The 27,920-nt window shown below is 42.2% G+C and overlaps 5 protein-coding genes and 1 pseudogene across 6 annotated transcripts in view; all 6 read right to left on the reverse strand.

The window, feature by feature from the left end:
• LOC311105115 (protocadherin alpha-C2-like) overlaps positions 1 to 16,079 on the reverse strand; it is a gene marked incomplete at its 5' end in the record, with an annotated part of 179,915 nt that extends 163,836 nt beyond the window's left edge. The window contains one exon of the mRNA XM_084147139.1: positions 13,719 to 16,079. Coding sequence (XP_084003265.1) covers positions 13,719 to 16,079 — 2,361 coding nt within the window. The remainder of the gene's footprint in view (positions 1 to 13,718) is intronic.
• On the reverse strand, positions 2,503 to 5,702 carry LOC311104970 (protocadherin alpha-8-like; the record flags this gene model as incomplete). The annotated part of the gene is made up of 2 exons (XM_084146958.1): positions 2,503 to 2,588; positions 4,136 to 5,702. 2 exons carry the CDS (start codon positions 5,700 to 5,702, stop codon positions 2,503 to 2,505), a joined length of 1,653 nt encoding a protein of 550 aa, XP_084003084.1.
• Positions 7,510 to 9,831, reverse strand: LOC311105124 (protocadherin alpha-8-like; the record flags this gene model as incomplete). The annotated part of the gene is made up of 1 exon (XM_084147147.1): positions 7,510 to 9,831. One exon carries the CDS (start codon positions 9,829 to 9,831, stop codon positions 7,510 to 7,512), a length of 2,322 nt encoding a protein of 773 aa, XP_084003273.1.
• LOC311104971 (protocadherin beta-15-like) lies at positions 10,720 to 13,131 on the reverse strand (the record flags this gene model as incomplete). Its single annotated transcript, XM_084146959.1, has 1 exon — positions 10,720 to 13,131. One exon carries the CDS (start codon positions 13,129 to 13,131, stop codon positions 10,720 to 10,722), a length of 2,412 nt encoding a protein of 803 aa, XP_084003085.1.
• Positions 16,080 to 16,632: 553 nt separating the features above from the next.
• LOC311104593 (protocadherin alpha-3-like) lies at positions 16,633 to 19,029 on the reverse strand (the record flags this gene model as incomplete). The annotated part of the gene is made up of 1 exon (XM_084146468.1): positions 16,633 to 19,029. One exon carries the CDS (start codon positions 19,027 to 19,029, stop codon positions 16,633 to 16,635), a length of 2,397 nt encoding a protein of 798 aa, XP_084002594.1.
• A 683-nt stretch (positions 19,030 to 19,712) lies between these two features.
• Positions 19,713 to 27,352, reverse strand: LOC311104594 (protocadherin beta-15-like; annotated as a pseudogene). The gene is made up of 3 exons: positions 24,986 to 27,352; positions 21,909 to 22,073; positions 19,713 to 20,935 (listed from the first exon to the last, which is right to left on the reverse strand). The product of its transcript is annotated as a protocadherin beta-15-like (transcript).
• Between the last annotated feature and the right edge of the window lie 568 nt (positions 27,353 to 27,920).

The raw sequence follows: 27,920 nt of genomic DNA on the forward strand, positions 1-27,920 counted from the left end.
AATATGAGAAATGTTCATGATCCAATAGTGTTTTAAGAATGTCAATTTTAAACCTTACTCTCCCCACGATGCTGCAAACTGCATTTCTCCAGCGACTGAATAAGCTAAGCAGCAAGTGGGCGGACTCAAAATCATTATGATAATCATTTCTATCACGATCGTTATTGTAGTTGGGTACTGACACCATGTGATTCTACCTCACATTACACTATGGTTGAAGCTTACTAATGGAATCTTGCCACGATACATATGAGATAAAACTTTACTGCAAAAGTTGTATTGATCTTTTTAAAAGTCGGTGTACACGTTACAAACCATATGTACAATGCGTCTTTTTGCAAACATAAAGCAACATTTACCCTACTCAAGTATGCAACAAGTGTCTCACAAGGAAATAAGAATGAAGAAGAGTAAAATATCCACTTTAAGAGCATTTATACGTCGTCACTTTTAGACAAACTTTCACCAGTTAAATAGCACGTTAAACTGGACAGCGTTTCAGCACCACTGTGATGGACAGCGACCTGTCCTGAGAGAAGTGTCTCTTTCGGCGAATCATATTACAGCTAAAAAAAACTCTTTAGCCTACATAAAAACCAAAAATGGTTCACACATTCACACATAACCCTTTCTTGGTCAATGAAATATCCAGGGTCATCCCCTCTTCAAAGGGGGTGACACTCTAGATCCAAACTGTTACAGACCCATATCCATCCTGCCCTGCCTTTCAAACGTTTTTGAAAGCCAAGTCAACAAACAGTTCACCGACCATTTCGAATCCCACCGTACCTTCTCCGCTATGCAATCCGGTTTCCGAGCTGGTCATGGGTGCACTTCAGCCACGCTCAAGGTCCTAAACTATATTATAACCGCGATCGATAATAGACAGTACTGTGCAGCCGTTTTCATTGACCTGGCCAAGGCTTTCGACTCTGTCAACCACCGCATTCTTATTGGCAGACTAAATAGCCTTGGTTTCTCAAATGACTGCCTCGCCTGGTTCACCAACTACTTCTCAGATAGAGTTCAATGTGTCAAATCGGAGGGCCTGTTGTCTGGACCTATGGCAGTCTCTATGGGGGTGCCACAGGGTTCAATTCTTGGGCCGACTCTTTTCTCTGTGTATATCAATGACGTCGCTCTTGCTGCTGGTGACTCTCAGATCCACCTCTACGCAGACGACACCATTTTGTATACATCTGGCCCTTCATTGGACACTGTGTTAACAAACCTCCAAACAAGCTTCAATTCCATACAACACTCCTTCAGTAGCCTCCAACTGCTCTTAAACACTAGTAAAACTAAATGCATGCTCTTCAACCGAACGCTGCTTGCACCCGCCCACCCGACTAGAATCACTACACTCGACGGGTCTGACCTAGAGTATGTGGACAACTACAAATATCTAGGTGTCTGGTTAGACTGTAAACTCTCCTTCCAGACTCACATTAAGAATCTCCAATCCAAAGTTAAATCTAGAATCGGTTTCCTATTTCGCAACAAAGCCTCCTTCACTCATGCTGCCAAACATGCCCTCGTAAAACTGACTATCCTACCGATCCTTGACTTCGGCGATGTCATTTACAAAATAGCCTCCAACACTCTACTCAGCAAATTGGATGTAGTCTATCACAGTGCCATCCGTTTTGTCTCCAAAGCCCCATATAATACCCACCACTGTGACCTGTACGCTCTTGTTGGCTGGTCCTCACTACATATTCGTCGCCAAACCCACTGGCTCCAGGCCATCTATAAATCACTGCTAGGCAAATCCCCGCCTTATCTTAGCTCATTGGTCACCATAGCAACACCCACCCGTAGTCTGCGCTCCAGCGGGTATATCTCACTGGTCATCCCCAAAGCCAACACCTCCTTTGGCCACAATTCCTTCCAGTTCTCTGCTGCCAATGACTGGAACAAATTGCAAAAATCTCTGAAGCTGGAGACACTTATCTCCCTCACTAACTTTAAGCATCAGTTGTCAGAGCACCTTACCGATCACTGCACCTGTACACAGCCCATCTGAAATTAGCCCGCCCAACTACCTCATCCCTATATTGTTATTTATTTTGCTCATTTGTACCCCAGTATCTCTATTTGCACATCATCTCTTGCACATCTATCATTCCAGTGTTAATACTAATTGTAATTATTTTGCACTATAGCCTATTTTATTGCCTTACCTCCATAACTTGCTAAATTTGCACACACTGTATATATATGTATTTCTGTTGTATATGTATATGTTTTGTTTTACCCCATATGTAACTCTGTGTTGTTGTTTTTATCGCACTGCTTTGCTTTATCTTGGCCAGGTCGCAGTTGTAAATGAGAACTTGTTCTCAACTGGTTTACCTGGTTAAATAAAGGTGAAATAAATAAAATAAAATAAAATATCCACCAGAAATTCTAACAAACAGAATGAGAATAGTACACCGTCATCAAACTCATACATACACTCTCAGCATTTCAATGGTCAGGAGAATTCTGAAAAGGTCGTTTTCAACTTCTTACCTCTCCAGAAGCTCTCCTCCTGTGGTCGGGTACCACTAGAGTATTCCCATTGCTGCCCGGGACTATAGTAGAACCTATACTCATTCTGGGTCCAACCAACATGTACCGTTTGTCTCCGGATCTGTACTGGATGCTGTGGCACAGTGTCCCGTCGTAATTCGCATCTTGTAAGTACTTGGAGGAATAGTCTGGGGCTTTGGAGCACTGCATTATAATCAACACGACGATACTGATGAGAAAAAGTGTTGAAACCGACCCCAAAGATATGATCAAATAAAGTGTAACACTGATCTCATCGTCTTCTTTCCCTGCGCGTTTAACATCAGAAGCTGCAAAAGCCTCTTTGGGCTCCACAACGTTGATAATCACAGTAGCTGTTGCTGAGAGTGAAACGTTCCCATTGTCTTTTACCAGTATGACCAGTTTATGATCAGCCTCGTCTGTCTCTGTGAATGACCGAAGTGTCCTTATCTGTCCTGTATAGCGGTCCAAAGCAAAGAGACTGTGGTCAGTAACTTCCTGCAGTGAAAATAATAACCAGCCGTTATATCCTATATCAGCATCGTAAGCTCTCACTTTAGTCACCAAATGGCCTGCGTTCACATTGCGTGGAATCTCCTCCACACCTTCAGCGGAACCGTTAGCGCTGACTGGATACAAGATCACTGGAGCGTTGTCGTTCCGATCCAGAATGAACACGTGTATTGTGACGTTGCTGCTTAGTGACGGAGTTCCAGAGTCTGTAGCTACAACTTGGAATTTAAATGTCTGTCCATTATTTTAGCAAATATGACCAATGCTGATTATCCAGTAGTGTTTTAAGAATGTCAATTTTAAACCTTACTCTCCCCACGATGCTGCATGACTGTATTCCTCCAGTGATTGAATAAGCTAAGGAGCAAGTGGGCGGACTCAAAAGTATGACGGGAGGAAATCTACCAGGAGCATTATTCTAGTTGGGTACTGACACCATGCGATTCTACCTCGTATTACCCTATCGTTGATGCTTTTTAGTGGCATCTTGACACAATAGATATCAGTAAAAACTTTACAGCAAAAACCGTATGGATAAAGTCAGCATACACGTCACAAACAATTATGTACACTGCGTCTTATACTAGTATAAAGCAACTTTTCGTCTTCTCAAGTATGCTACAAGTGTCCCACACGTAAAAAAGAGTAAATAAGAATAAATTAAGTATCCACTTTAAGTATTATATGCCATTACTTTTTGGAAAACGTTGAACAGTCTAACAGGGTGTTGAACTAAACAGAGCTTCAGCTCTACGGTCGTAGACAGCGACAAGCCCTGAAAGCAGAGGCTGTGAATGAGCCGGCTACTTTCACGAAATAACTTGTGAGATAACCTAAGAGCAGACTACACCAATAACCAAATATAACCCTAGTTCAATTAAATGTCAGTCTGAATTTACAAACACAACGGGACAATAATCTATACCATTTTCAAATTGAGGCGTTTAAGCACCATATAAATAGTAAGTACAATATGACACCAAAGAATTACAAAAACGTATTTATCTTCTTACCTCTGCCGAATCTCTCCTCCTGTGTTCAGGTACCACTAGAGCATTCCCATTGCTGCCCGGGACTATAGTAGAACCTATACTCATTCTGGGTCCAACTAACATGTACCGTTTGTCTCCGGATCTGTACTGGATGCTGTGGCACAGTGTCCCGTCGTAATTCGCATCTTGTAAATACTTGGGGGAATAGTCTGGGGCTTTGGAGCACTGCATTATAATCAACACGATGATACTGATGATGAAAAGTGCTGAAACTGATCCCAAAGTAATGATCAAATAAAATGTAACGCTGTTCTCCTCCTTGTCTTTTACTGCGCTTTTAACATCGGAAGCTGCAAAAGCCTCTTTGGGCTCCACAACGTTGATCATCAGAGTAGCTGTTGCTGAGAGTGAAACGTTTCCGTTGTCTTTTACCAGTATGACCAGTTTATGCTCAGCCTCGTCTGTCTCTGTGAATGACCGAAGTGTCCTTATCTGTCCTGTATAGCGGTCCAAAGCAAAGAGACTGTGGTCAGTAACTTCCTGCAGTGAATATAATAACCAGCCGTTATATCCAATATCAGCGTCATAGGCTCTCACTTTAGTCACCAAATGGCCTGCGTTCATATTGCGGGGAATCTCCTCCACACCTTCAGCGGAACCATTAGCACTGACTGGATACAAGATCACTGGAGCGTTGTCGTTCCGATCCAGAATGAACACGTTTATTGTGACGTTGCTGCTTAGTGATGGAGTTCCAGAGTCTGTAGCTACAACTTGGAATTTGAATGTTTTCAGAGTTTCAAAGTCAAAGCTTTTTAGCGCCAATATGTTTCCATTTTCAGGATTAATGTTGAGAAAAGATGACCATTTGTTCTCATCACCGTCTCTGAGAATATGATATGAAATAACAGCGTTTTCATCTATGTCAGGATCTGATGCACTCACGGAAAATACTGAGGCACCTGGGTCGTTATTCTCAGTGACATAGAAAGTATAGGGGCTCAGTGAAAACTCTGGACTGTTATCATTCACATCTGATATAATGACGCGTATAGTCTTTACAGATGACAAGGAAGGCTGGCCTGCGTCTTTAGCAACTACTGTTAGATCATATTGAGATAATTTCTCTCTATCCAGTGATGACTTGGTGACTACAGAATACATGTTGTCCTGTAAAGACGTTATTAATTTAAATGGTATGTCCTCAACTAAAGAGCAGATAACTTTGCCATTAAGACCAGAGTCCAAATCATTAACACTGATTAGTGCTACGGTGGTACCGGGTCTAGAATCCTCGGGGATTGCGTTCGAAAAAGAAGTCACCTCGATCTCAGGTGCATTATCGTTGAGGTCAATAATCTTTACTGTTACGCTTTTGTCCGTTGTCAGAGGTGCAGATCCTCTATCAGATGCCAGTATGTCAATCTCATAGCTGTCTTGTAGCTCGAAATCGACCAAATGTTTCACAATTATCTCACCCGTATTCGCATTTACATCGAATAGTTTACGTATCTTGTTTTTTACATTTTTACCGAAAGAGTAAAAGACCTCGGCATTCGAACCCTCGTCTAAATCCGTAGCAGTTACTTGCACGACTGTCGTGCCTATTGCAGAATTTTCATTTAACGTCACTGAGTATGAGTCTTTGGTAAAAACGGGCATATTATCATTTACATCTAAAACATCAATAACTATTTCCACAGTCCCAGACCTGGGAGGTTTTCCTCCATCAATGGCTGTCAGCTGTAATTTATGCCTTTTCATAGTTTCCCTGTCTAGGGGCTTTAGTAGATTTAGAATAGGAATTTTCCCTTCCCTTCCTCGATCTTTAACCTCCAAACGAAAATGATCATTATGACTGAGTTTATATTGTTGAACCGAGTACTGGCCACCATCTGGATCACCTGCAGCTTGCAACTGAAATCGTGCACCAGGTAAAGCGGACTCGTATATTTCTAACCGATTCTCTTTCTCAGGAAAGCTGGGAGAATGGTCGTTAACATCTAGTACCTCCACCGCAACATAATGGATCTCCAGTGGGTTCTCTAGAACGGTTTTTAGGTTGATCAAACACACGCTGCTCCGTTCACACACCTCCTCTCGGTCTATTTTTCGGTTCACATACAAGATGCCGTCATTCTGGTTTACCTGGAAAAGGGGCTCGGTCGAGCCAGACACGATTCGAAATCCCCTCTCCTTCAAGGGGCTCAGATCTATTCCTAAATCCTTAGCTATATTCCCCACGACAGTCCCTTCCTTAAGCCCTTCAGAGATAGAGTATCTTATCTGTGCTGAAGCTCCGCTCCAAAAGAGAACCAAAGCAACCATGTAGATAACCCTCTGCGGTCGCTCACGCCATTCCCCGCATCCTCTTTGTTCCATGTTTTCAAGGCAAATAGCAATAATCCACAGCACCTCCACTATTCCTTCATTGGAGACCGTTGTCTATCCATAATGTTCGCCAAATACCAAAACGAATAAACAAACGATAGTTTTATTTATATCAACTCCAGATATTTTTATCTCCACGAAGCTGCACGACTGTATACCTCCAGAGACCGATCAAACCTACCAACCCAGCAAGGAGGAGGGCTCAAAAGCATGATGATAGTATTTCTACCAGAAGCGTTATAGTTGGGTACTGACACCATGCGATTCTAACTCACATTGCACTGTTGTTTAATAATGTTAGGCCTACTTTTACTAGTCCAACCCACCCAGAATGCTATATTGGCACAATGCATAAGGGAAAAAGGTCAGTACAAGGTTAGAATAGAGATGACTGGACTCGGCAGACCCATGATTCATATGTCTTAAAGCTTCCGTTAAATACAATGTACTGAAGTATGCAGCAAGTCTCCCATAATAAATAAATCGAGCTATTTATGCTATCCTTTCTTTTTTTGGGACAAAACTTCACCATGCAAACAACGTGTTGAATTCATAGAGATACATAGAGGACTCATTTTTATATATGTGCCATTATAGCCTCTTTGACAGCATGGGCAGCGCTATTGAGGCTACAACCCATAGGAATCCCCAGCTAGTTGACTACTTTGGCTACTTTAAAATGGCGGAAGCATGGTGGAAGCCCTCAATGGCGCTGCCCATGCTAAAACGAAATTTTGGCCACTATAGGCCTCTATCGTTCTCTATGGTTGAATAGCCCAACGTTTCAGCACCACCGTGGTGGACAGCGCCCTGCCTGCCCTGAGCGGCAAGTCCTGAGTGTAGTGACTGTGAATAAGCCGGTTATTTCTACATGCCAAGCTCTGAGATCATGTTACAGACACAACCCTCTTATTTAAAAACAGCAAATTAGACCAACTCACACATAACCCTTTCGGTCAATGAAATATGAAATACGTACAAACACAATAACAATAGTTTATGCAATTTTCCAACTCAAACTATCACCACCATATGTCAATGGTCAGGTGTAGGAGCATTGTGAATTATAAAGTCGTTTTCAACTTCTCACCTCTCCAGAAGCTCTCCTCCTGTGTTCGGGTACCACTAGAGTATTCCCATTGCTGCCCGGGACTATAGTAGAACCTATACTCATTCTGGGTCCAACTAACATGTACCGTTTGTCTCCGGATCTGTACTGGATGCTGTGGCACAGTGTCCCGTCGTAATTTGCATCTTGTAAATACTTGGATGAATTGTCTGGGGCTTTGGAGCACTGCATTACAATCAACGTGACGATACTGATGAGAAAAAGTGCTGAAACCGACCCCAAAGTTATGATCAAATAAAATGTAACGCTGTTCTCCTCATCGTCTTTGACTGCGCGTTTAACATCAGAAGCTGCAAAAGCCTCTTTGGGCTCCACAACGTTGATAATCACAGTGGCTGTTGCTGAGAGTGAAACGTTCCCATTGTCTTTTACCAGTATAACCAGTTTATGCTCAGCCTCGTCTGTCTCTGTGAATAACCGAAGTGTCCTTATCTGTCCTGTATAACGGTCCAAAGCAAAGAGACTGTGCTCGGTAACTTCCTGCAGTGAAAATAATAACCAGCCGTTATATCCTATGTCAGCGTCATAGGCTCTCACTTTAGTCACCAAATGGCCTGCGTTCACATTGCGGGGAATCTCCTCCACACCTTCAGCGGAACCATTAGCACTGACTGGATACAGTATCACTGGAGCGTTGTCGTTCTGATCCAGAATGAACACGTTTATTGTGACGTTGCTGCTTAGTGACGGAGTTCCAGAGTCTGTAGCTACAACTTGGAATTTAAATGTTTTGAGCGTTTCAAAGTCAAAGCTTTTTAGCGCCACAATGTTTCCATTTTCAGGATTAATGTTGAGAAAAGATGACCATTTATTCTCCTCGCCACCGTCTCTCAGAATATGATATGAAATAATTGCGTTTTCATTTATGTCAAGATCTGACGCACTCACGGAAAAAAGTGAGGCGCCTGGATCGTTATTCTCAGTGACATAGAAAGTATAGGGGCTCAGTGAAAACTCTGGACTGTTATCATTCACATCTGATATAATGACGCTTATAGTCTTTACAGATGACAAGGACGGCTGGCCGGCGTCTTTGGCGACTATTGTAACATTATATTCATAATGTTTTTCCCTATCCAGTGTTGACTTTGTGACCACAGAGTAAATATTTTCCTGTAGAGATGGCATTAGTTTGAAAGTTGTGTCTTCCATCACAGTGCAGACAACTTTCCCGTTGAGACCAGAGTCCAAATCATTAACACTGATTAGCGCGACTGTGGTTCCAGGTCTAGAATCCTCGGCGATTGCCTTTGAAAATGATGTCACCTCAATCTCAGGTGCATTGTCATTGACGTCAACTATCCTTATTACTACGCTTTTATCTGATGCCATTGGTGCAAGTCCTTTATCCGATGCCTGTATATCGAGTTCATATTTGTCTTTTTCTTCAAAATCTATCAGTCCTCTCACAATGATTTCACCTGTAACTGGGTTCAGATCAAAGAGATTGCGTAATTTACTATTCACGCTATTGCCAAAAGAGTAAATTACTAAACCGTTTTGTCCCTCGTCCAAATCGGTGGCGTTTACCTGTACAATTGTTGTGCCAACAATAGTATTTTCATTCACCAATACTGAATAAGCATCCTTTGTATAGACAGGCGGGTTATCATTGATATCAAGAACATCTACAGTTATTCTCATGTCTCCAGATCTTGGAGGTTTTCCTCCATCAATAGCTGTGAGCAGCAATATATGGCTCTTTACAGCCTCTCTATCCAGTGGTTTTTGTAATATTAATATAGGGATTTTGCCATCATCACCTCGGTCTTTAACTTCCAAGCGGAAATGATCGTTGTGACTGAGTTTATACTGTTGAACAGAGTATTGTCCACCATCAGCGTCGAGCGCAGCCTGGAGCTGAAATCGCGCCCCTGGTAACGCTGACTCAAATATCTCTAACCTTTTCTCTTTCTCGGGAAAGCTGGGAGAATGGTCGTTAACATCTAACACCTCCACCGCAATATAATGGATCTCCAGCGGGTTCTCTAGAACGGTTTTCATGTTGATTAAACACATGCTGCTCCGTTCGCACACCTCCTCTCGGTCTATCTTTCGGTTCACATACAAGATGCCGTCATTCTGGTTTACCTGGAAAAGGGGCTCGGTCGAGCCAGACACGATTCGAAATCCCCTTCCCTTCAAGGTGCTCAGATCTATTCCCAAATCCTTAGCTATATTCCCCACGACAGTTCCTTCTTTAAGCTCTTCAGAGATGGAGTATCTTATCTGTGCTGAAGCTCCGCTCCAAAAGAGAACCAAAGCAACCATTGTCCAAAGCCTCCGTCGTTGCTCCCACCATGCCCCATATCCTCTTTGTTCCATGTTTCTGATATTTAGTCCAAAAAGAATCCACAGCACGAAACACTATGCCTATATTATTAATGAAACCTTACCCATTGCATTCCCAAAAAGGATCACAGCTCATTATTCTAAAAAAACATTTTGGTTCCGTTCAATTGTGTATGAAATATCTCCTTCTTGCTCACGACAGTTGTCTGCTAGCTACTGAATGATAAACCAACTAAGGGGAGGATGCAAAAGTATGACGTGAGCATTGCTTTCAAGAGCGTTATTCTAGTTAAGCACTGACACCATGCGTTCTACCACACATTGATTGCATGGTTGTATACAGGACATTGGCTACTCCAGCACCAGTAGCATTTTCGGCACAAACATACAGACAGACAATCAATCATTTACATTGTGTGTAGGCTTTGTGTGTAGGCCAAATGTAGGCTAATATTATCTACATAGCAACTGATACAGATTTACAAAAAGATCAAATGAAGCATATTGCTTTATCTGCAAGGTATATTTTCTCCTGCAGAGCTGCGAAACATCGGAGCGTTTCAGAACCACCCTAACCGAGAGCGACATACCACGCGTCCAAAAAACACAGCTCTATGGCGAAATAACTTTGAATTCCGTTTTGATTTATTTAGAATGTCCCACACATCCAATTCTAAAGCAAATATATGGTATTAAAAGGGCACTTGATGAATTACAAAACATAAATGCAAGACAATTCCCTCCAAACAGTACTAAAACAAACACACCGGAACACAAATCTAAACACCAAAGCAAGTTAAAAACATACCCAAGTAAATATGATCGTATTGAGACACTCAATGCACTGTACAGTTCAGTCTACATGGCTTATGAGGACCATCCACGATGTACGTGACTTGTATAAGAACGTATTAATATCCTTACCTCTCCAGAAGCTCTTCTCCTGTGTTCGGGTACCACTAGAGTATTCCCATTGCTGCCCGGAACTATAGCAGAACCTATACTCATTCTGGGTCCAACTAACATGTATCGTTTGTCTCCGGATCTGTACTGGATGCTGTGGCACAGTGTCCCGTCGTAATTCGCATCTTGTAAATACTTGGGGGAATAGTCTGGGGCTTTGGAGCACTGCATTATAATCAACACGACGATACTGATGATGAAAAGTGCTGAAACTGATCCCAAAGTTATGATCAAATAAAATGTAACGCTGTTCTCCTCCTTGTCTTTTACTGCGCTTTTAACATCAGAAGCTGCAAAAGCCTCTTTGGGCTCCACAACGTTGATCATCACAGTAGCTGTTGCTGAGAGTGAAACGTTCCCGTTGTCTTTTACCAGTATGACCAGTTTATGCTCAGCCTCGTCTGTCTCTGTGAATGACCGAAGTGTCCTTATCTGTCCTGTATAGCGGTCCAAAGCAAAGAGATTGTGGTCAGTAACTTCCTGCAGTGAAAATAATAACCAGCCGTTATATCCTATATCAGCGTCATAGGCTCTCACTTTAGTCACCAAATGGCCTGCGTTCACATTGCGGGGAATCTCCTCCACACCTTCAGCGGAACCGTTAACGCTGACTGGATACAAGATTACTGGAGCGTTGTCGTTCTGATCCAGAATGAACACGTTCACTGTGACGTTGCTGCTTAGTGACGGAGTTCCAGAGTCTGTAGCTACAACTTGGAATTGGAATGTTTTGAGAGTTTCAAAGTCAAAGCTTTTTAGCGCGTAAATGTCACCATCATCAGAATTAATATTTAGGTAGGATACAATAGGAGCGTCGCCATCACTTTTCCAAATGTTGTAATACACACGAGCGTTTCCATCCTGGTCTCTGTCTGAGGCACTCAATGAAAACACAGACGCGTGTGCAGCATTGTTTTCCGGTACATAAAAAGTATACTGGCTCCGAGAAAACACAGGGCTGTTATCATTAACGTCTGAAATATGGACCGTGATAGTTTTGTGGGAAGACAGTGATGGGTCTCCTTTATCTGTAGAAGTTATAGTCACTGTGTACATAAGCTCTGACTCTCTGTCCAATCTGCTTTTAGTAATCAAAGAATACATATTTTTCTGAAAATACGGTTTTAATTCGAAAGGGATGTTGTCTGAGATTGTACATATAACTAAGCCGTTTTCACCAGAGTCCATATCAGACACGCTGATAAGAGCTACCGCTGTACCGGGTCGTGCATCCTCGGGGACTTGGCTTGATAGGGACGTCACGTCCATCTCAGGTGCGTTGTCATTTACATCTTTCACTTTAATTACAACACTACAGTGACCAGTCAAAGTAACTGGACCTTTGTCAGACGCCTGCACGTCAATTTCATAAACACTCTGCTCTTCAAAGTCTACTAATCCTTTTACGGTGATCTCACCTGTAACATTATCTATCTCGAATAAATCGAACGCTTTGTTTTTAAGACTGTTATCAAACGTGTATATAACCTGTCCGTTGGCGCCATCATCTATATCCGTGGCGTTTAATTTTAGAACTGAGGCACCTACGGGAGCATTTTCATATAAAGTTACCGTATACACCTGTCTGTCAAAGACTGGTGCGTTGTCATTGACATCAATCACATGTATTGTTATATTGACTGAGCCAGATCTTGCTGTCTCACCTCCGTCAAACGCAGTCAAAATCAGTCGAATTTCAGGTTTCTGCTCTCTGTCTAGCGGCTTTTTCAAAATCAAAAAAGGAATTTTATCCTCACCGCGAGTTTTAACATCTAACTCAAAGTGATCGTTTGGACTGAGAGTGTACTTACTGAGACTATTTGCTCCAACATCAGGGTCACGCGCAGCATCAATAGGAAAGCGCGTTCCTTGGAGCACAGCATTCTCTGCTATCTCTAAGCGTTTCTCATTTTCTGGAAAATTAGGAGAATGGTCATTTATATCCGTAATTTCTACCTCAACATAATGTATTTCCATTGGATTTTCGGCGACGGTTTTTAGGTTGATTAAACACACACTGTTTTTCTCACACAGCTCCTCCCTGTCGATGTTTCTGTTCACATACAACATGCCATTGTCTTGGTTTATCTGCAAAAGACCTTCCTTAGAGCCAGATACAATCCGAAACCTTCGCTCCGCCAGAATATCCACACTGAACCCTAAATCCTTTGCTAGATCTCCCACGTAAGCACCTTCTTTCGGCTCCTCCGTGATAGAATAGCGTATTTGACAATAAGCTCCACGGGAAAAGCACAACAAAAATACAAACGACAGCATCGCCCAGAGAGGCGCCCCTCTTCTCTGTCCGTCTACCATTTTGACAAGCCCTGTTATTTTGGAACCATTACAGTCCGCTTCATCCAGAAAAATCAAGATGCCAAGTTAATCCACAAAACAATTCCAAGCAAGTATCCATGCAGATAGTATTCTCCATTCCAAAAAGCCAGTGCCCGTTTCACTCGACTCGAATGGTTTTAAATGAGGCAACACCACAAAGAGAGGGAGGGATATAAACAAAATGCATGTTTCTAACACTGAAAAGCAGCGACACCATGCGCATTAGGAGAATGGGTTTCATGCCAAAACATCACCACGCGTAACAACTCAACTAAAACATAAATCTGTGACATGTCAAATAACACGTTGAGCTGCACAGTGTTTCGGAACCACTGTCGTGGACAACGACCACTTTCAAATGCCGTGGTGACTAGTGATCCGCTGATTTCAATGACAGAACCTGTGAGAGGAATAGGTTTGTTAAAATGCCAAAGCCATGCTCCGAAAAAACATATAGACCCACTCAAACAAAACCCCGTAGTTCAATGAAATATCAGAATTTACAAACAGAATGGGACAATAATCTATGCGATTTCTATGCAATTACAGAGACATATATGTCTTACCTCTCCAGAAGCTCTTCTCCTGTGGTCGGGTACCACTAGAGTATTCCCATTGCTGCCCGGGACTATAGTAGAACCTATACTCATTCTGGGTCCAACTAACATGTACCGTTTGTCTCCGGATCTGTACTGGATGCTGTGGCACAGTGTCCCGTCGTAATTCACATCTTGTAAGTACTTGGAGGAATAGTCTGGGGCTTTGGTGCACTGCATTATAATCAACACGATGATACTGATGATGAAAAGTGCTGAAACCGAAACCAAAGTTATGATCAAATAAAATGTAATGCTGTTCTCCTCCTCGTCTTTTACTGCGCTTTTAACATCAGAAGCTGCAAAAGCCTCTTTAGGCTCCACCGCGTTGATAATCACAGTAGCTGTTGCTGAGAGTGAAACGTTCCCATTGTCTTTTACCAGTATGACCAGTTTATGCTCAGCCTCGTCTGTCTCTGTGAATGACCGAAGTGTCCTTATCTGTCCTGTATAGCGGTCCAAAGCAAAGAGACTGTGGTCAGTAACTTCCTGCAGTGAAAATAATAACCAGCCGTTATATCCTATATCAGCATCATAGGCTCTCACTTTAGTCACCAAATGGCCTGCGTTCATATTGCGGGGAATCTCCTCCACACCTTCAGCGGATCCGTTAGCACTGACTGGATACAGTATCACTGGAGCGTTGTCGTTCTGATCCAGAATGAACACGTGTATTGTGACGTTGCTGCTTAGTGACGGAGTTCCAGAGTCTGTAGCTACAACTTGGAATTGGAATGTTTTGAGGGTTTCAAAGTCAAAGCTTTTTAGAGCAGAAATATGTCCATTGTCAGAATTGATATTCAGGAAAGATGTCATATCATTCTCTGTCACTTTGCCTCTAACAATATGATATGAAATGGCTGCATTTTCATTCAAGTCTTTATCAGAGGCGCTTACAGAGAATATGGACGCACCAGGGGTGTTATTCTCCACTAAGTACAGCTCAAGAGGGTTTTGGGAGAATTCTGGACTATTATCATTCACATCTGATATCTGGACGACCAGAGTTTTGAATGTGGACAGAGGAGGCTGACCACAGTCCGTAGCTGTTATTTTGATGTCATAATGGGACACAAACTCTCGGTCTAATCGTTGTTTGGTCACTAAAGAGTATATATTATCCTGAAATGAAGGTTTTAACTCAAAGGGTATATCTCCTAACAGACTACACAACACTTTTCCATTGATACCGGAGTCTTTATCATTAACGCTTATGAGAGAAATAACAGTTCCTGGTTTAGAATCTTCAGAGACCATATTAGAGAGGGATGTTACCTCTATCTCGGGTTTGTTATCATTAACATCAAGTATTTTTATGATAACCCCGCATTCGACAGTCCATGGAGGCTGACCTCTGTCTGATGCTTGTACACTTAGTTTGTACACCTCGGTGTCGTCAAAGTCTACCTGCGCTTTCACTCTAATTTCACCTGTAATGCTATCCAAATTAAACACGTCATAAACTTTGTTCTTAAGGTTTCTGCCAAGAGAGTATTCAACAACACGGTTTAACCCTTCGTCTAGATCAGTAGCACTTACTTGTACAACGATGGTACCAATAGGGACGTTTTCTTGTAAAGTTACAGAATATGTGTCTTGACTAAAAACAGGCTTGTTATCATTTACGTCAAGAACAGTAACGGTTATATTTAGAGATCCTGATCTTGGCGGATTCCCTCCATCGATAGCAGTTAAAACGAATGAGTGGTTGATTCTGTTCTCCCTATCTAGAGATTTCTGTAATATTAAAAATGGTATTTTGTCCTCATCGCTATCTTTTATCTCAATGTCGAAAAAATCATTCTGGCTTAATTTGTAAAAACTTACAGAGTTTAAACCTATGTCCGGATCACGAGCAGTCGGAATTTGGAAGCGAGTTCCCGGAGGGACATGTTCTGCTATTTCAAAATGCTGCTCCTTTTCTGTGAACATAGGTGAATGATCATTGACATCTTTGATTTCTAACTGAACATAATGTATTTCTAGAGGATTCTCAACTACAATCTTCAGGTTCATCAAACACGCGCCAGTGCCATCACAGAGCTCCTCTCTGTCGATATTATTATGAACATACAAGACGCCATTGTTCTGATTTATCTGGAAAAGAGCGTCATTCGATCCAGAAACGATACGAAACCGCCTCTTAACCAAAGTACTGACGTCAAGCCCCAAATCCTTAGCAACATTTCCAACAACGGATCCCTCTTTCACCTCCTCTGGAATAGAGTACCTTATCTGTGCTGAAACCTGCTCTCCAAAGCACAGCAGCAAACAGAAACGCAGAGCAACCCACCAGTACTCCCATCTGCGCCTTTGTCCTCCGTCTCCCATCGTTAAACAGACAATTATGCACAATCCTCAATGAAAAAATGCAATCCTAGTGATCAGATGACCGACTCGTAATGATCCATAGGCCTACTGAATCCAAGTATTAAGCACCGAAAAAATATACATGTATTATCTGGCCATCAGAGCACGTCTTGTTCTTATGTCCGCCCCACTCTCTCTGTATGTGTGTGTGGGGGGGGGGGGGGACAGACCAGAGGGGCAGGGCCTAAACTACCAACAGTCAAATTTTATTACACTGACATCCTGTGGTCCGGGATTCAGATTCTATAACTTTATAAACTTGGAGTTATTGTCTGTTTTCTAGTTGCAAGAATTATGTCGTAGCAGTCAAAGAATGTAGAAAATGTGTAAAGGGAAAGAGAGACTGAGATGGACTCCAACACATACATATAACAAGTGAGCTGTTGATTCAGCACCACCGAGGTAGACAGCGACCGAGTCAGCAGCCTATAATTCATTAAGCACGTTAAAGACATTCCAATGAACCAGAAAATCAAGTCAAATGACCAACACGATACTTTATATACAAAAAACTTTAACTGTTGAAATGCTTAGAAACTGCTCTTACCTCAACAGAAGCTCTTCTCATGTGGTCGGGTAGCACTAGAGTATTCCCATTGCTGCCCGGGACTATAGTAGAACCTATACTCATTCTGGGTCCAACCAACATGTACCGTTTATCTCCGGATCTGTACTGGATGCTGTGGCACAGTGTCCCGTCGTAATTCGCATCTTGTAAATACTTGGAGGAATAGTCTGGGGCTTTGGAGCACTGCATTACAATCAACAAGATAATACTGATGAGAAAAAGTGCTGAAACTGACCCCAAAGTTATGATCAAATAAAATGTAACGCTGTTCTCCTCCTCGTCTTTTACTGCGCTTTTAACATCAGAAGCTGCAAAAGCCTCTTTGGGCTCCACAACGTTGATAATCACAGTAGCTGTTGCTGAGAGTGAAACGTTCCCATTGTCTTTTACCAGTATGACCAGTTTATGCTCAGCCTCGTCTGTCTCTGTGAATGATCGAAGTGTCCTTATCTGTCCTGTGTAGCGGTCCAAAGCAAAGAGACTGTGGTCAGTATCTTCCTGCAGTGAAAATAGTAACCAGCCGTTATATCCTATATCAGCGTCATAGGCTCTCACTTTAGTCACCAAATGGCCAGCCTTCACATTGCGGGGAATCTCATCCACACCTTCAGCGGAACCGTTAGCGCTGACTGGATACAGTATCACTGGAGCGTTGTCGTTCTGATCCAGAATGAACACCTTTATTGTGACGTTGCTGCTTAGTGACGGAGTTCCAGAGTCTGTAGCTACAACTTGGAATTGGAATGTTTTGAGGGTTTCAAAGTCAAAGCTTTTTAGAGCGGAAATATGTCCATTATCAGAATTGATATTCAGGAAAGATGCCATGACATTCTGTGTCCCTTCTCCTCTAACAATGTGATATGAAACCGCAGCATTTTCATTCAAGTCTTTATCTGTGGCGCTTACAGAGAATATGGATGCACCAGGGGCGTTATTCTCCACTAAGTACAGCTCAAGAGGATTTTGGGAGAATTCTGGGCTGTTATCGTTCACATCTGATATCTGGACGCTCAGAGTTTTGAATGTGGACAGAGGAGGCTGACCACAGTCAGTGGCTGTTATTGTGATGTCATAATGGGACAATAGTTCTCGATCTAAACACTGTTTCGTAACTAAAGAGTACATGTTATTTTGAAATGAAGGTTTCAATTCAAAAGGTACATCTTCTGACAGACTGCACATGACTTTACCGTTAATGCCGGAGTCTTTGTCAGTTACACTTATTAGAGAAATAACAGTCTCTGGTTTTGAATCTTCTGAGACCATATTAGAAAGAGATGTTACCTCTATTTCAGGTTTATTATCATTTACATCTTTTATCTTGATAATCACCCTACAATCTGTCCTCATAGGTGGCTGTCCTTTATCTGATGCCATAACATCAGCTCTGTAAACTTCAGTATCCTCGAAGTCGATATTACCTTTCACTGATATTTCACCGGTATTGGAATCTAAGCTAAAAGTATCATATACTTTTCTTTTTAGGTTTTTCACGAATGAATAGATAATTTCAGAATAAACACCGTCGTCCAAATCGGTAGCAATAACTTTAGCAACAATTGTTCCAACTGCAACATTTTCCTGTATTGTCACCGAATACACGTCTTGGCTGAAAATAGGTCTGTTGTCATTATTATCAAGAACAGTGACTGAAATGTTGACATGCCCTGATCTTGGCGGGTTACCGCCATCGATGGCCGTTAAAACTAAAATATGGTTGCTCTCACGTTCCCTATCGAGAGGTTTATGTAATTTCAAAACAGGGATTTTTCCTTCTTCTCCAGTGTCCCGCAGCTCCAGATCAAAATATTCAGTATGGCTTAATTTATATAAATGAACAGAATTCATTCCGGAATCTGGATCACGTGCTGCCTGTAACTGGAAACCGGTGCCTGGCAGAGTAGATTCTGCTATTTCCAAATGCTGTTCTTTCTCTGAGAAACTGGGTGAATGGTCGTTCACATCACTTATCTCTATCCCTACATAATGTATTTCTAAAGGATTCTCAACAACGAATTTCAGGTTTATCATGCAAGCACTATTGCCATCACAGAGCACTTCTCTGTCTATATTCTTATGAACATACAAGACGCCATTGTTCTGATTAACCTGGAAAAGAGCGTCCTTAGATCCAGAAACAATACGAAACCGTCTATCCACCAAAGTACTGACGTCAAGTCTCAAATCCTTAGCAACATTTCCAACAACGGATCCCTCTCTCACCTCCTCTGGAATAGAGTACCTTATCTGTGCTGAAACCTGCTCTCCGAAGCACAGCAGCAAAGAGAAACGCAGAGCAACCCACCAGTACTCCCATCTGCGCCTTTGTCCTCCGTCTCCCATCTTTAAACAGAGGAACAAAAACACGGTCCTCAATGAAAAAAATACAATCCTAATGATCGGATGACCAACTCGCAATGATCCATACTGAATTCAACTACTCAGTCAGTAAACAATTAAAGCCTTCTCTGACATGGCACGTCTTGTTCTGATGTCTGCACTACTCTCTCTGTATGTGTAGAACAAAACAGCCCAGAGAGGGGCAGAGCCTAGTCTAAGAGTAAATACCAGACAGTCTCCTTGTGTTACACTGACACCCTGCGGTCCAAGCTCCTGTCTGATGCGTAGTCTACATGAGAATATAGTATTGTATAATTAATTCGGTTGCAGCTTTTTGTATTGCTAGAAGCCCCAGTTGCATTGGGTCACTTTAAAGGCATAGTCAACGGATGAAGAAAGGATGAGGAAGAATAAAATTAAATGGAACAGTAGGATACTAAGTTGATATAGTGGAGTACACATTCAAATAGGAAGGCAGAGTCGAGCTTTCAACGAAAACAATGAATGTGTAATTCAGCACCACTAGAGTGGACAGCAACCACATACTATGTACCTTATGCACAGAAAACCTGTTTGTAGACAATTGAATCATGTTGGGACCTGGTTATGGCTACTAAACTACTTGAAGGGAGAGATCAGCATATCTTGTAAACACACCCATATAAGCGACCAACAAACACAAGTAATTATACATGCACAGAGTTTACCTCTCCAGACGCACGTCTCCTGTGTTCGGGTACAACTAGAGTATTCCCATTGCTGCCCGGGACTATAGTCGAACATATACTCATTCTGGGTCCAACTAACATGTACCGTTTGTCTCCGGATGTGTACTGGATGCTGTGGCACAGTGTCCCGTCATAATTCGCATCTTGTAAATACTTGGAGGAATAGTCTGGAGCTTTGGAGCACTGCATTATAATCAACACGACGATACTGATGAGAAAAAGCGCTGAAACTGACCCCAAAGTAATGATCCAAAAAATGTAATGATGTTCTCCTCAACGTCTTTTACTGCGCTTTTAACATCAGAAGCTGCAAAAGCCTCTTTGGGCTCAACAACGTTGATCATCACAGTAGCTGTTGCTGAGAGTGAAACGTTTCCATTGTCTTTTACCAGTATGACCAGTTCATGCTCAGCCTCGTCTGTCTCTGTGAATGACCAAAGTGTCCTTATCTGTCCTGTGTAGCGGTCGAAAGCAAAGAGACTGTGGTCAGTAACTTCCTGCAGTGAAAATAATAACCAGCCATTATATCCTATATCAGCGTCATAGGCTCTCACTTTAGTCACCAAATGGCCTGCATTCATATTGCGGGGAATCTCCTCCACACCTTCAGCGGAACCGTTAGCACTGACTGGATACAAGATCACTGGAGCGTTGTCATTCTGATCCAGAATGAAGACGTTTATTGTGACGTTGCTGCTTAGTGACGGAGTTCCAGAGTCTGTAGCTACAACTTGGAATTGGAATGTTTTGAGGGTTTCAAAGTCAAAGATTTTTAGCGTGGAAATGAGTCCATTATCAGCATTGATATTCAGAAATGATGCCATATCATTCCGTGTCCCTTCACCTCTAACAATGTGATATGAAATCGCAGCATTTTCATTCAAGTCTTTATCAGTGGCGCTTACAGAGAGTATGAACGCACCGGGGGCGTTATTTTCCACTAAGTACAGCTCAAGAGGGTTTTGGGAGAATTCTGGCCCGTTATCGTTCACATCTGATATCTGGACACTCAGAGTTTTGAATGTGGACAGAGGAGGCTGACCACAGACGGTGGCTGTTATTGTGATGTCATAATGGGACACGAGTTCACGATCCAAACGCTTTTTGGTCACTAAAGAATACATGTTATCCTGAAAGGAGGGTTTTAACTCAATGGGTACATCTCCTAAGAGACTACACTTCTGGTTTGGAATCAAACCCAGTTGTCAATGAGAAATTACAATCCTAATGATCAGATGGCAAAGTCGTAAAGAATTTTGTGGTCCTCTTTAGCTCAATTGGTAGAGCAAGGCGCTTGTAACGCCAGGGTAGTGGGTTCGATCCCCGGGACCACCCATACGTAAAAATGTGTGCACACATGACTGTAAGTCGCTTTGGATAAAAGCACCTGCTAAATGGCATATTATATCATCCATACGGAATCCAACGGTTCAGCAAACGAAAAACAACAAAATAGTATTTGTCTGAAATAGCACGGCTTGATCTGATGTCCACACGACTCTCTCTTTATCTGTGGGGAACAAAACAGCCCTGAGAGGGGCAGGGCCTAGTATAAAAGTACCAGCAAGTCTCCTTGTGTTACACTGACACCTTTCGGACCGATCTACTGCTTGCCATAAGTACATACGGCTCTAGAATGATTATACCTTTCTGTATTAGCATCAGCAAATGAACCAGCACTATACTACAGTTACATGCGTGGGACGAGGAAAGGTTTAGTGGGAGTAAAATGAAAAAGTTTGGGACTATATGGATGTGGAGGAATACAGATGTAAAAGACAGACATAGTAAATACCCGATTGCAAAGAAAAACAATTATCTTGTAAATCAGCACCACAGGAATGGACAGCAGTTGCATGAACGAGTTCAGTTCTCCTCCATTACGCACAGAAAAGTAGTTTGTAGACAGGGGTATTACACTAACCAGTCTTGTTGGGACCTAGTTTATGACTAGTCAGTCAACTGTTTCAAATATCAGCATATCTCATGCCCATATAAACAAAAACAATCGCAAGCGATTAATCACCAGTTCAGCACCATCAGGGCAGACAGCAACCGCTTAATCTTCAGTCATACATTTGATTACGCAAGATAAATACATTCAAATAACCAGCAATATGCTTTCAAAGTTTCATGCTCAGAAACAGTACTTACCTCTCCAGAAGCTCTCCTCCTGTGTTCGGGTAGCACTAGAGTATTCCCTTTGCTGCCCGGGACTATAGTAGAACCTATACTCATTCTGGGTCCAACTAACATGTACCGTTTGTCTCCGGATCTGTACTGGATGCTGTGGCACAGTGTCCCGTCGTAATTCGCATCTTGTAAATACTTGGAGGAATAGTCTGGGGCTTTGGAGCACTGCATTATAATCAACACGACGATACTGATGAGAAAAAGTGCTGAAACTGACCCCAAAGTTATTATCAAATAAAATGTAACACTATTCACATCGTCGTCCTTTACTGCGCTTTTAACATCAGAAGCTGCATAAGCCTCTTTGGGCTCCACAACGTTGATAATCACAGTAGCTGTTGCTGAGAGTGAAACGTTTCCGTTGTCTTTTACCAGTACGACCAGTTTATGCTCAGCCTCGTCTGTCTCTGTGAATGTCCGAAGTGTCCTTATCTGTCCTGTATAGCGGTCCAAAGCAAATAGACTGTGGTCAGTAACTTCCTGCAGTGAAAATAATAACCAGCCGTTATATCCTATGTCAGCATCATAGGCTCTCACTTTAGTCACCAAATGGCCTGCGATCATATTGCGGGGAATCTCCTCCACGCCTTCAGCGGAACCATTAGCACTGACTGGATACAAGATCACTGGAGCGTTGTCGTTCTGATCCAGAATGAACATGTTTACTGTGACGTTGCTGCTTAGTGACGGAGTTCCAGAGTCTGTAGCTACAACTTGGAATTGGAATGTTTTGAGGGTTTCAAAGTCAAAGCTTTTTAGCGCGGAAATATGTCCATTATCAGAATTAATATTCAGGAAAGATGACATAACATTTTGTTTCCCTTCACCTCTAACAATGTGATATGAAATGGCTGCATTTTCATGTAAGTCTTTATCAGAGGCTCTTACAGAGAATATGGACGCACCAGGGGCGTTATTCTCCACTAAGTACAGCTCAAGAGGGTTTTGGGAGAATTTGGGGCTGTTATCGTTCACATCTGATATCTGGACGCTCAGAGTTTTGAATGTGGACAAAGGAGGCTGACCACAGTCGGTGGCTGTTATTGTGATATCATAATGGGACACGAGTTCTCTGTCTAAACGCGCCTTTGTGACTATAGAATATACGTTGTCTTTATATGATGGCTTTAACTCAAATGGCACGTCATCAGATATACTAGCAAGGACTTTACCATTAATACCAGAGTCTTTATCTGTCACACTGATGAGAGAAATAACAGTTCCTGGTTTTGAATCTTCAAACACCATATTAGAGAGGGATGTTACACCAATATATGGTTTATTGTCATTGACATCAATTATCTTTATAATAACTCGACAATCAACAGTCAGTGGAGGTTGGCCTTTATCAGACGCCTCTATATTTAACCTGTACACCTCATTTTCCTCGAAATCTACTGGGCCTTTAACCCGAATTTCTCCAGTAAGGCTATCCAGTTCAAATATTTCATAAACTCCACGCTTTAAATTCCTACCAAGTGTATATTCAACTTCTCCATTTGATCCATGGTCTGTATCAGTTGCGTTAACCCTTACTACAATCCTACCGATATCAGCATTTTCCTGTAACGTCACTGAGTAGACGTCTTGGCTACATACAGGTTGATTATCATTTGTGTCAAGAACTGTGACAGTGATGTTCAGAGTACCTGTTCTAGGCGGATTCCCCCCATCCAATGCTGTCAATAGTAATACATGTTTGGTCTTCTGTTCCCTATCTAAGGCTTTCTGTAAAACCAAAAATGGGATTTTATCACCTTCCCCGCTATCACGGAGCTCTAAATCAAAATGTTCATTTTTATTTAATTTATAGGAACGTACTGAATTTATTCCAGAGTCCAAATCACGCGCAGTCTGGAGTTCAAAACGAGCCCCTGGCAGTTTATGCTCAGCTATGTTGATGTGTACATCTTTTTCAGAGAAGCTGGGTGTATAGTCGTTTATGTCTGTTATCTCTACACCTACATAATGGACTTCCAACGGGTTTTCAACAATGATCTCTAGATCTATCACACAAGCAACATTTCCGATACAAAGCTCCTCTCTGTCGATATTCTTATAAACATACAAGATGCCATTGTTCTGATTAACTTGGAAAAGAGCGTCATCAGATTCAGAAACGATACGAAACCGCCTCTCCACCAAACTACTGACGTCAACACCCAAATCCTTAGCAACATTTCCAACAACGGATCCCTCTCTCACCTCCTCTGGAATAGAGTACCTTATCTGTGCCGAAACCTGCTCTCCGAACCACAGCAGCAAAGAGAAACGCAGAGCAACGCACCAGTACTCCCATCTGCGCCTTTGTCTTCCGTCTCCCATCGTTAAATAGAAAATTAAACACAATCCTCAATGAAAAAAATACAATCCTGACTATCAGATGGCCAACGGGTTTCTATCCACACTTTATCCAATGTTTCAGCAGCAAAATAGAAAACAATCCTTTCTGTCTAACATAGCACGTCTTGTTCTAATATCCGCACCGACCTATGTATGGAACAAAACAGCCCAGAGAGGGGCAGGGCCTATTCTACAAAGCACCAGACAGTATCCTTGTGTTACACTGACACCCAGCGCTCCAAGCTCCTGTTTACCGCCGTAGACTACAAGAGTGCATGGTTTTGTACATTCATTTGGTTGTCACTATTTGAATTGATAAAAGCCCCAGTTGCATTGGGTCAATCTAGAGGAATAACAATGGCAAAATGACGAGGAAAGGTCGAGGAATAAAACAAAATGGTATGGAACAGTAGGCTACTAAGATGATGTAAAAGATTGGCCAACACACACAAAAAAAAGAAGAGAAGGCAAGAACACGCTTTAAACGGAAAACAATGCATTTACAATTCAGCACCACTAGAGATAACGGCAACCACACCAGCCATTATGAACAGAAATGCCGTTTGTAGAAAAAGGAGTGTTGCTGGGGCCTGGTCATGACTAGTCAACTATTTTAAGGGATGTATCTTCATATTTCGCAAACACCCATGTAAGCCAAAAACAAACACACGATATTATACATGTACAGCGCTTACCTCTCCAGACGCATGTCTCCTGTGTTCTGGGGGAACCACTAGAGTATTCCCATTGCTGCCAGGAACTATAGTAGAACCTATACTCATTCTGGGTCCAACCAACATGTACCGTTTGTCTCCGGATCTGTACTGGATGCTGTGGCACAGTGTCCCGTCATAATTCGCATCTTGTAAATACTTGGAGGAATAGTCTGGGGCTTTGGAGCACTGCATTAAAATCAACACGATAATACTGGCGAGAAAAAGTGCTGAAACTGATCCCAAAGTTATGATCAAATAAAATGTAACGCTGTTCTCCTCCTCGTCTTTTACTGCGCTTTTAACATCAGAAGCTGCAAAAGCCTCTTTGGGCTCTACAACGTTGATAATCACAGTAGCTGTTGCTGATAATGAAACGTTCCCATTGTCTTTTACCAGTATGACCAGTTTATGCTCAGCCTCGTCTGTCTCTGTGAATGGCCGAAGTGTCCTTATCTGTCCTGTGTAGCGGTCCAAAGCAAAGAGACTGTGGTCAGTAACTTCCTGCAGTGAAAATAATAACCAGCCGTTATATCCTATATCAGCGTCATAGGCTCTCACTTTAGTCACCAAATGGCCAGCCTTCACATTGCGGGGAATCTCCTCCACACCTTCAGCGGAACCGTTAGCACTGACTGGATACAAGATCACTGGAGCGTTGTCGTTCCGATCCAGAATGAACACGTTTATTGTGACGTTGCTGCTTAGTGATGGAGTTCCAGAGTCTGTAGCTACAACTTGGAATTGGAATGTTTTGAGGGTTTCAAAATCAAAGCTTTTTAGAGCGGAAATATGACCATTATCAGAATTGATATTCAAGAAAGATGCCATATCATTTTGTGTCCCTTCACCTCTAACAATATGATATGAAATAGCAGCATTTTCATTCAAGTCTTTATCAGTGGCGCTTACAGAAAATATGGATGCACCAGGGGCGTTATTCTCCATTAAGTACAGCTTAAGAGGGTTTTGGGAGAATTCTGGGCTGTTATCGTTCACATCTGATATCTGGACGCTCAGAGTTTTGAATGTGGACAGAGGAGGCTGACCACAGTCAGTGGCTGTTATTGTGATGTCATAATGGGACACCAGTTCTCGATCTAAACGCCCCTTTGTGACGACAGAATACGCATTGTCCTGAAATGATGGTTTTAATTCAAATGGGACCTCCTCGGATATTCTTAATAGGACTTTGCCGTTGTTATCGGAGTCCGTATCCGTTACGCTAATGAGAGATATGACTGTTCCAGACTTTGAGTCCTCAGATATCATGTTAGACAGTGACGTCACCTCTATTTCTGGTTTATTGTCATTTACATCCGTTATCTTGATGACAACTCTACAGTCGACTGATAGTGGGGGTTGTCCTTTGTCAGAGGCTTGAACTGTTAATTTGTAAACCTCATTCTCTTCAAAGTCTACTAGACCTATGACACGAATTTCACCAGTAAGACTGTTCAAATTAAATATGTCATGAACTTTGCGCTTTATGTTTCTACCAAGTGCATATTCAACTTCACTATTTTGACCATCGTCTGTATCAGTGGCGTTTATGTTTAAAACGGTTGTTCCAATGGGTGCATTTTCCTGGATAGTAACAGAATATATAACTTTACCACAAACTGGTCGATTATCATTGACATCAACAACTGTAACCAAAATATTTAGAGTACCTGATCTCGGAGGATTGGCCCCATCTATTGCTGTTAAAATTAATGAGTGGTTTGTGTTTTGTTCTCTATCAATGGCCTTCCTTAAGATTAAAAATGGAACTTTGTCGTCGTCTCCATTATCAATTAATTCCAATTCGAAATGAGCATTACTACTTAACTTGTACATGCGCACAGAGTTCCCTCCAACATCTGCATCACGTGCGGTCTGGAGTTCAAAGCGCGTATCAGAAAGGGTATTTTCCGCTATCTCTAAATGCAGATCCTTTTCAGCAAAACTGGGCGAGTGATCATTAACATCCGTTATTTCTACACCAACATAATGAATCTCTAAAGGGTTTTCAACAGCAATTTTCAGGTTTATCAGACAAGCACTATTGCCATCACAGAGCACTTCTCTGTCGATATTCTTATGAACATACAAGACGCCATTGTTCTGATTAACCTGGAAAAGAGCGTAATTAGATCCAGAAACAATACGAAACCGCCTCTCCAACAAAGTACTCACGTCAAGCCCCAAATCCTTAGCAACATTTCCAACAACGGATCCCTCTCTCACCTCCTCTGGAATAGAGTACCTTATCTGTGCCGAAACCTGCTCTCCGAAGCACAGCAGCAAAGAGAAACGCAGAGCAACCCACCAGTACTCCCATCTGCGCCTTTGTCTTCCGTCTCCCATCGTTAATTAAGCAAAGCAACAAAAAACGGTCCTCAATGAAAAAATAATAATCCTAAAATTCAGATAGAAAACTCTTTATTATCCATACTGTATCCAATACTTCAGCACCGGAAAATAATACGGTTCTCTCTGTCCAACACAGCAGGTCTTTTTCGGATGTCTGCTCAGCTCTCTCTAGAACAAACCAAATCAGATAGAAGCCCAGAGAGGGGCAGGGCCTATTCTATAAAGCACCAGACAGTATCTTTGTGTTACACTGGCACCCTGTGGGCCGGGATTCCATCCACAGTGATATGAGCTCCGAGAGTTTACATACCAATAAATATACATACACTAGCTATCAAATAACGAGTAAAAATGAAGATGGAGGGTGGGTAGAGATGGGAGGAAGATGAAGAGGACGAGACTGAATTGAAGAAGTAGGCTATATAGCAAAATAACAGAAAATGCAGGTGTGGTAGTAGCCTAGCAAGCTCTCACCAACTAATTAAGAGAGCTTGTAATTCAGCACCATGGACAGCAACCACGGCAGCGACTTTGCCTATGTCCCATTAGCCACGGACCAAAC

This window comes from Coregonus lavaretus (assembly GCF_964263955.1).
Source record: "Coregonus lavaretus genome assembly, chromosome: 29".
Taxonomy (NCBI): Eukaryota; Metazoa; Chordata; class Actinopteri; order Salmoniformes; family Salmonidae; genus Coregonus; species Coregonus lavaretus.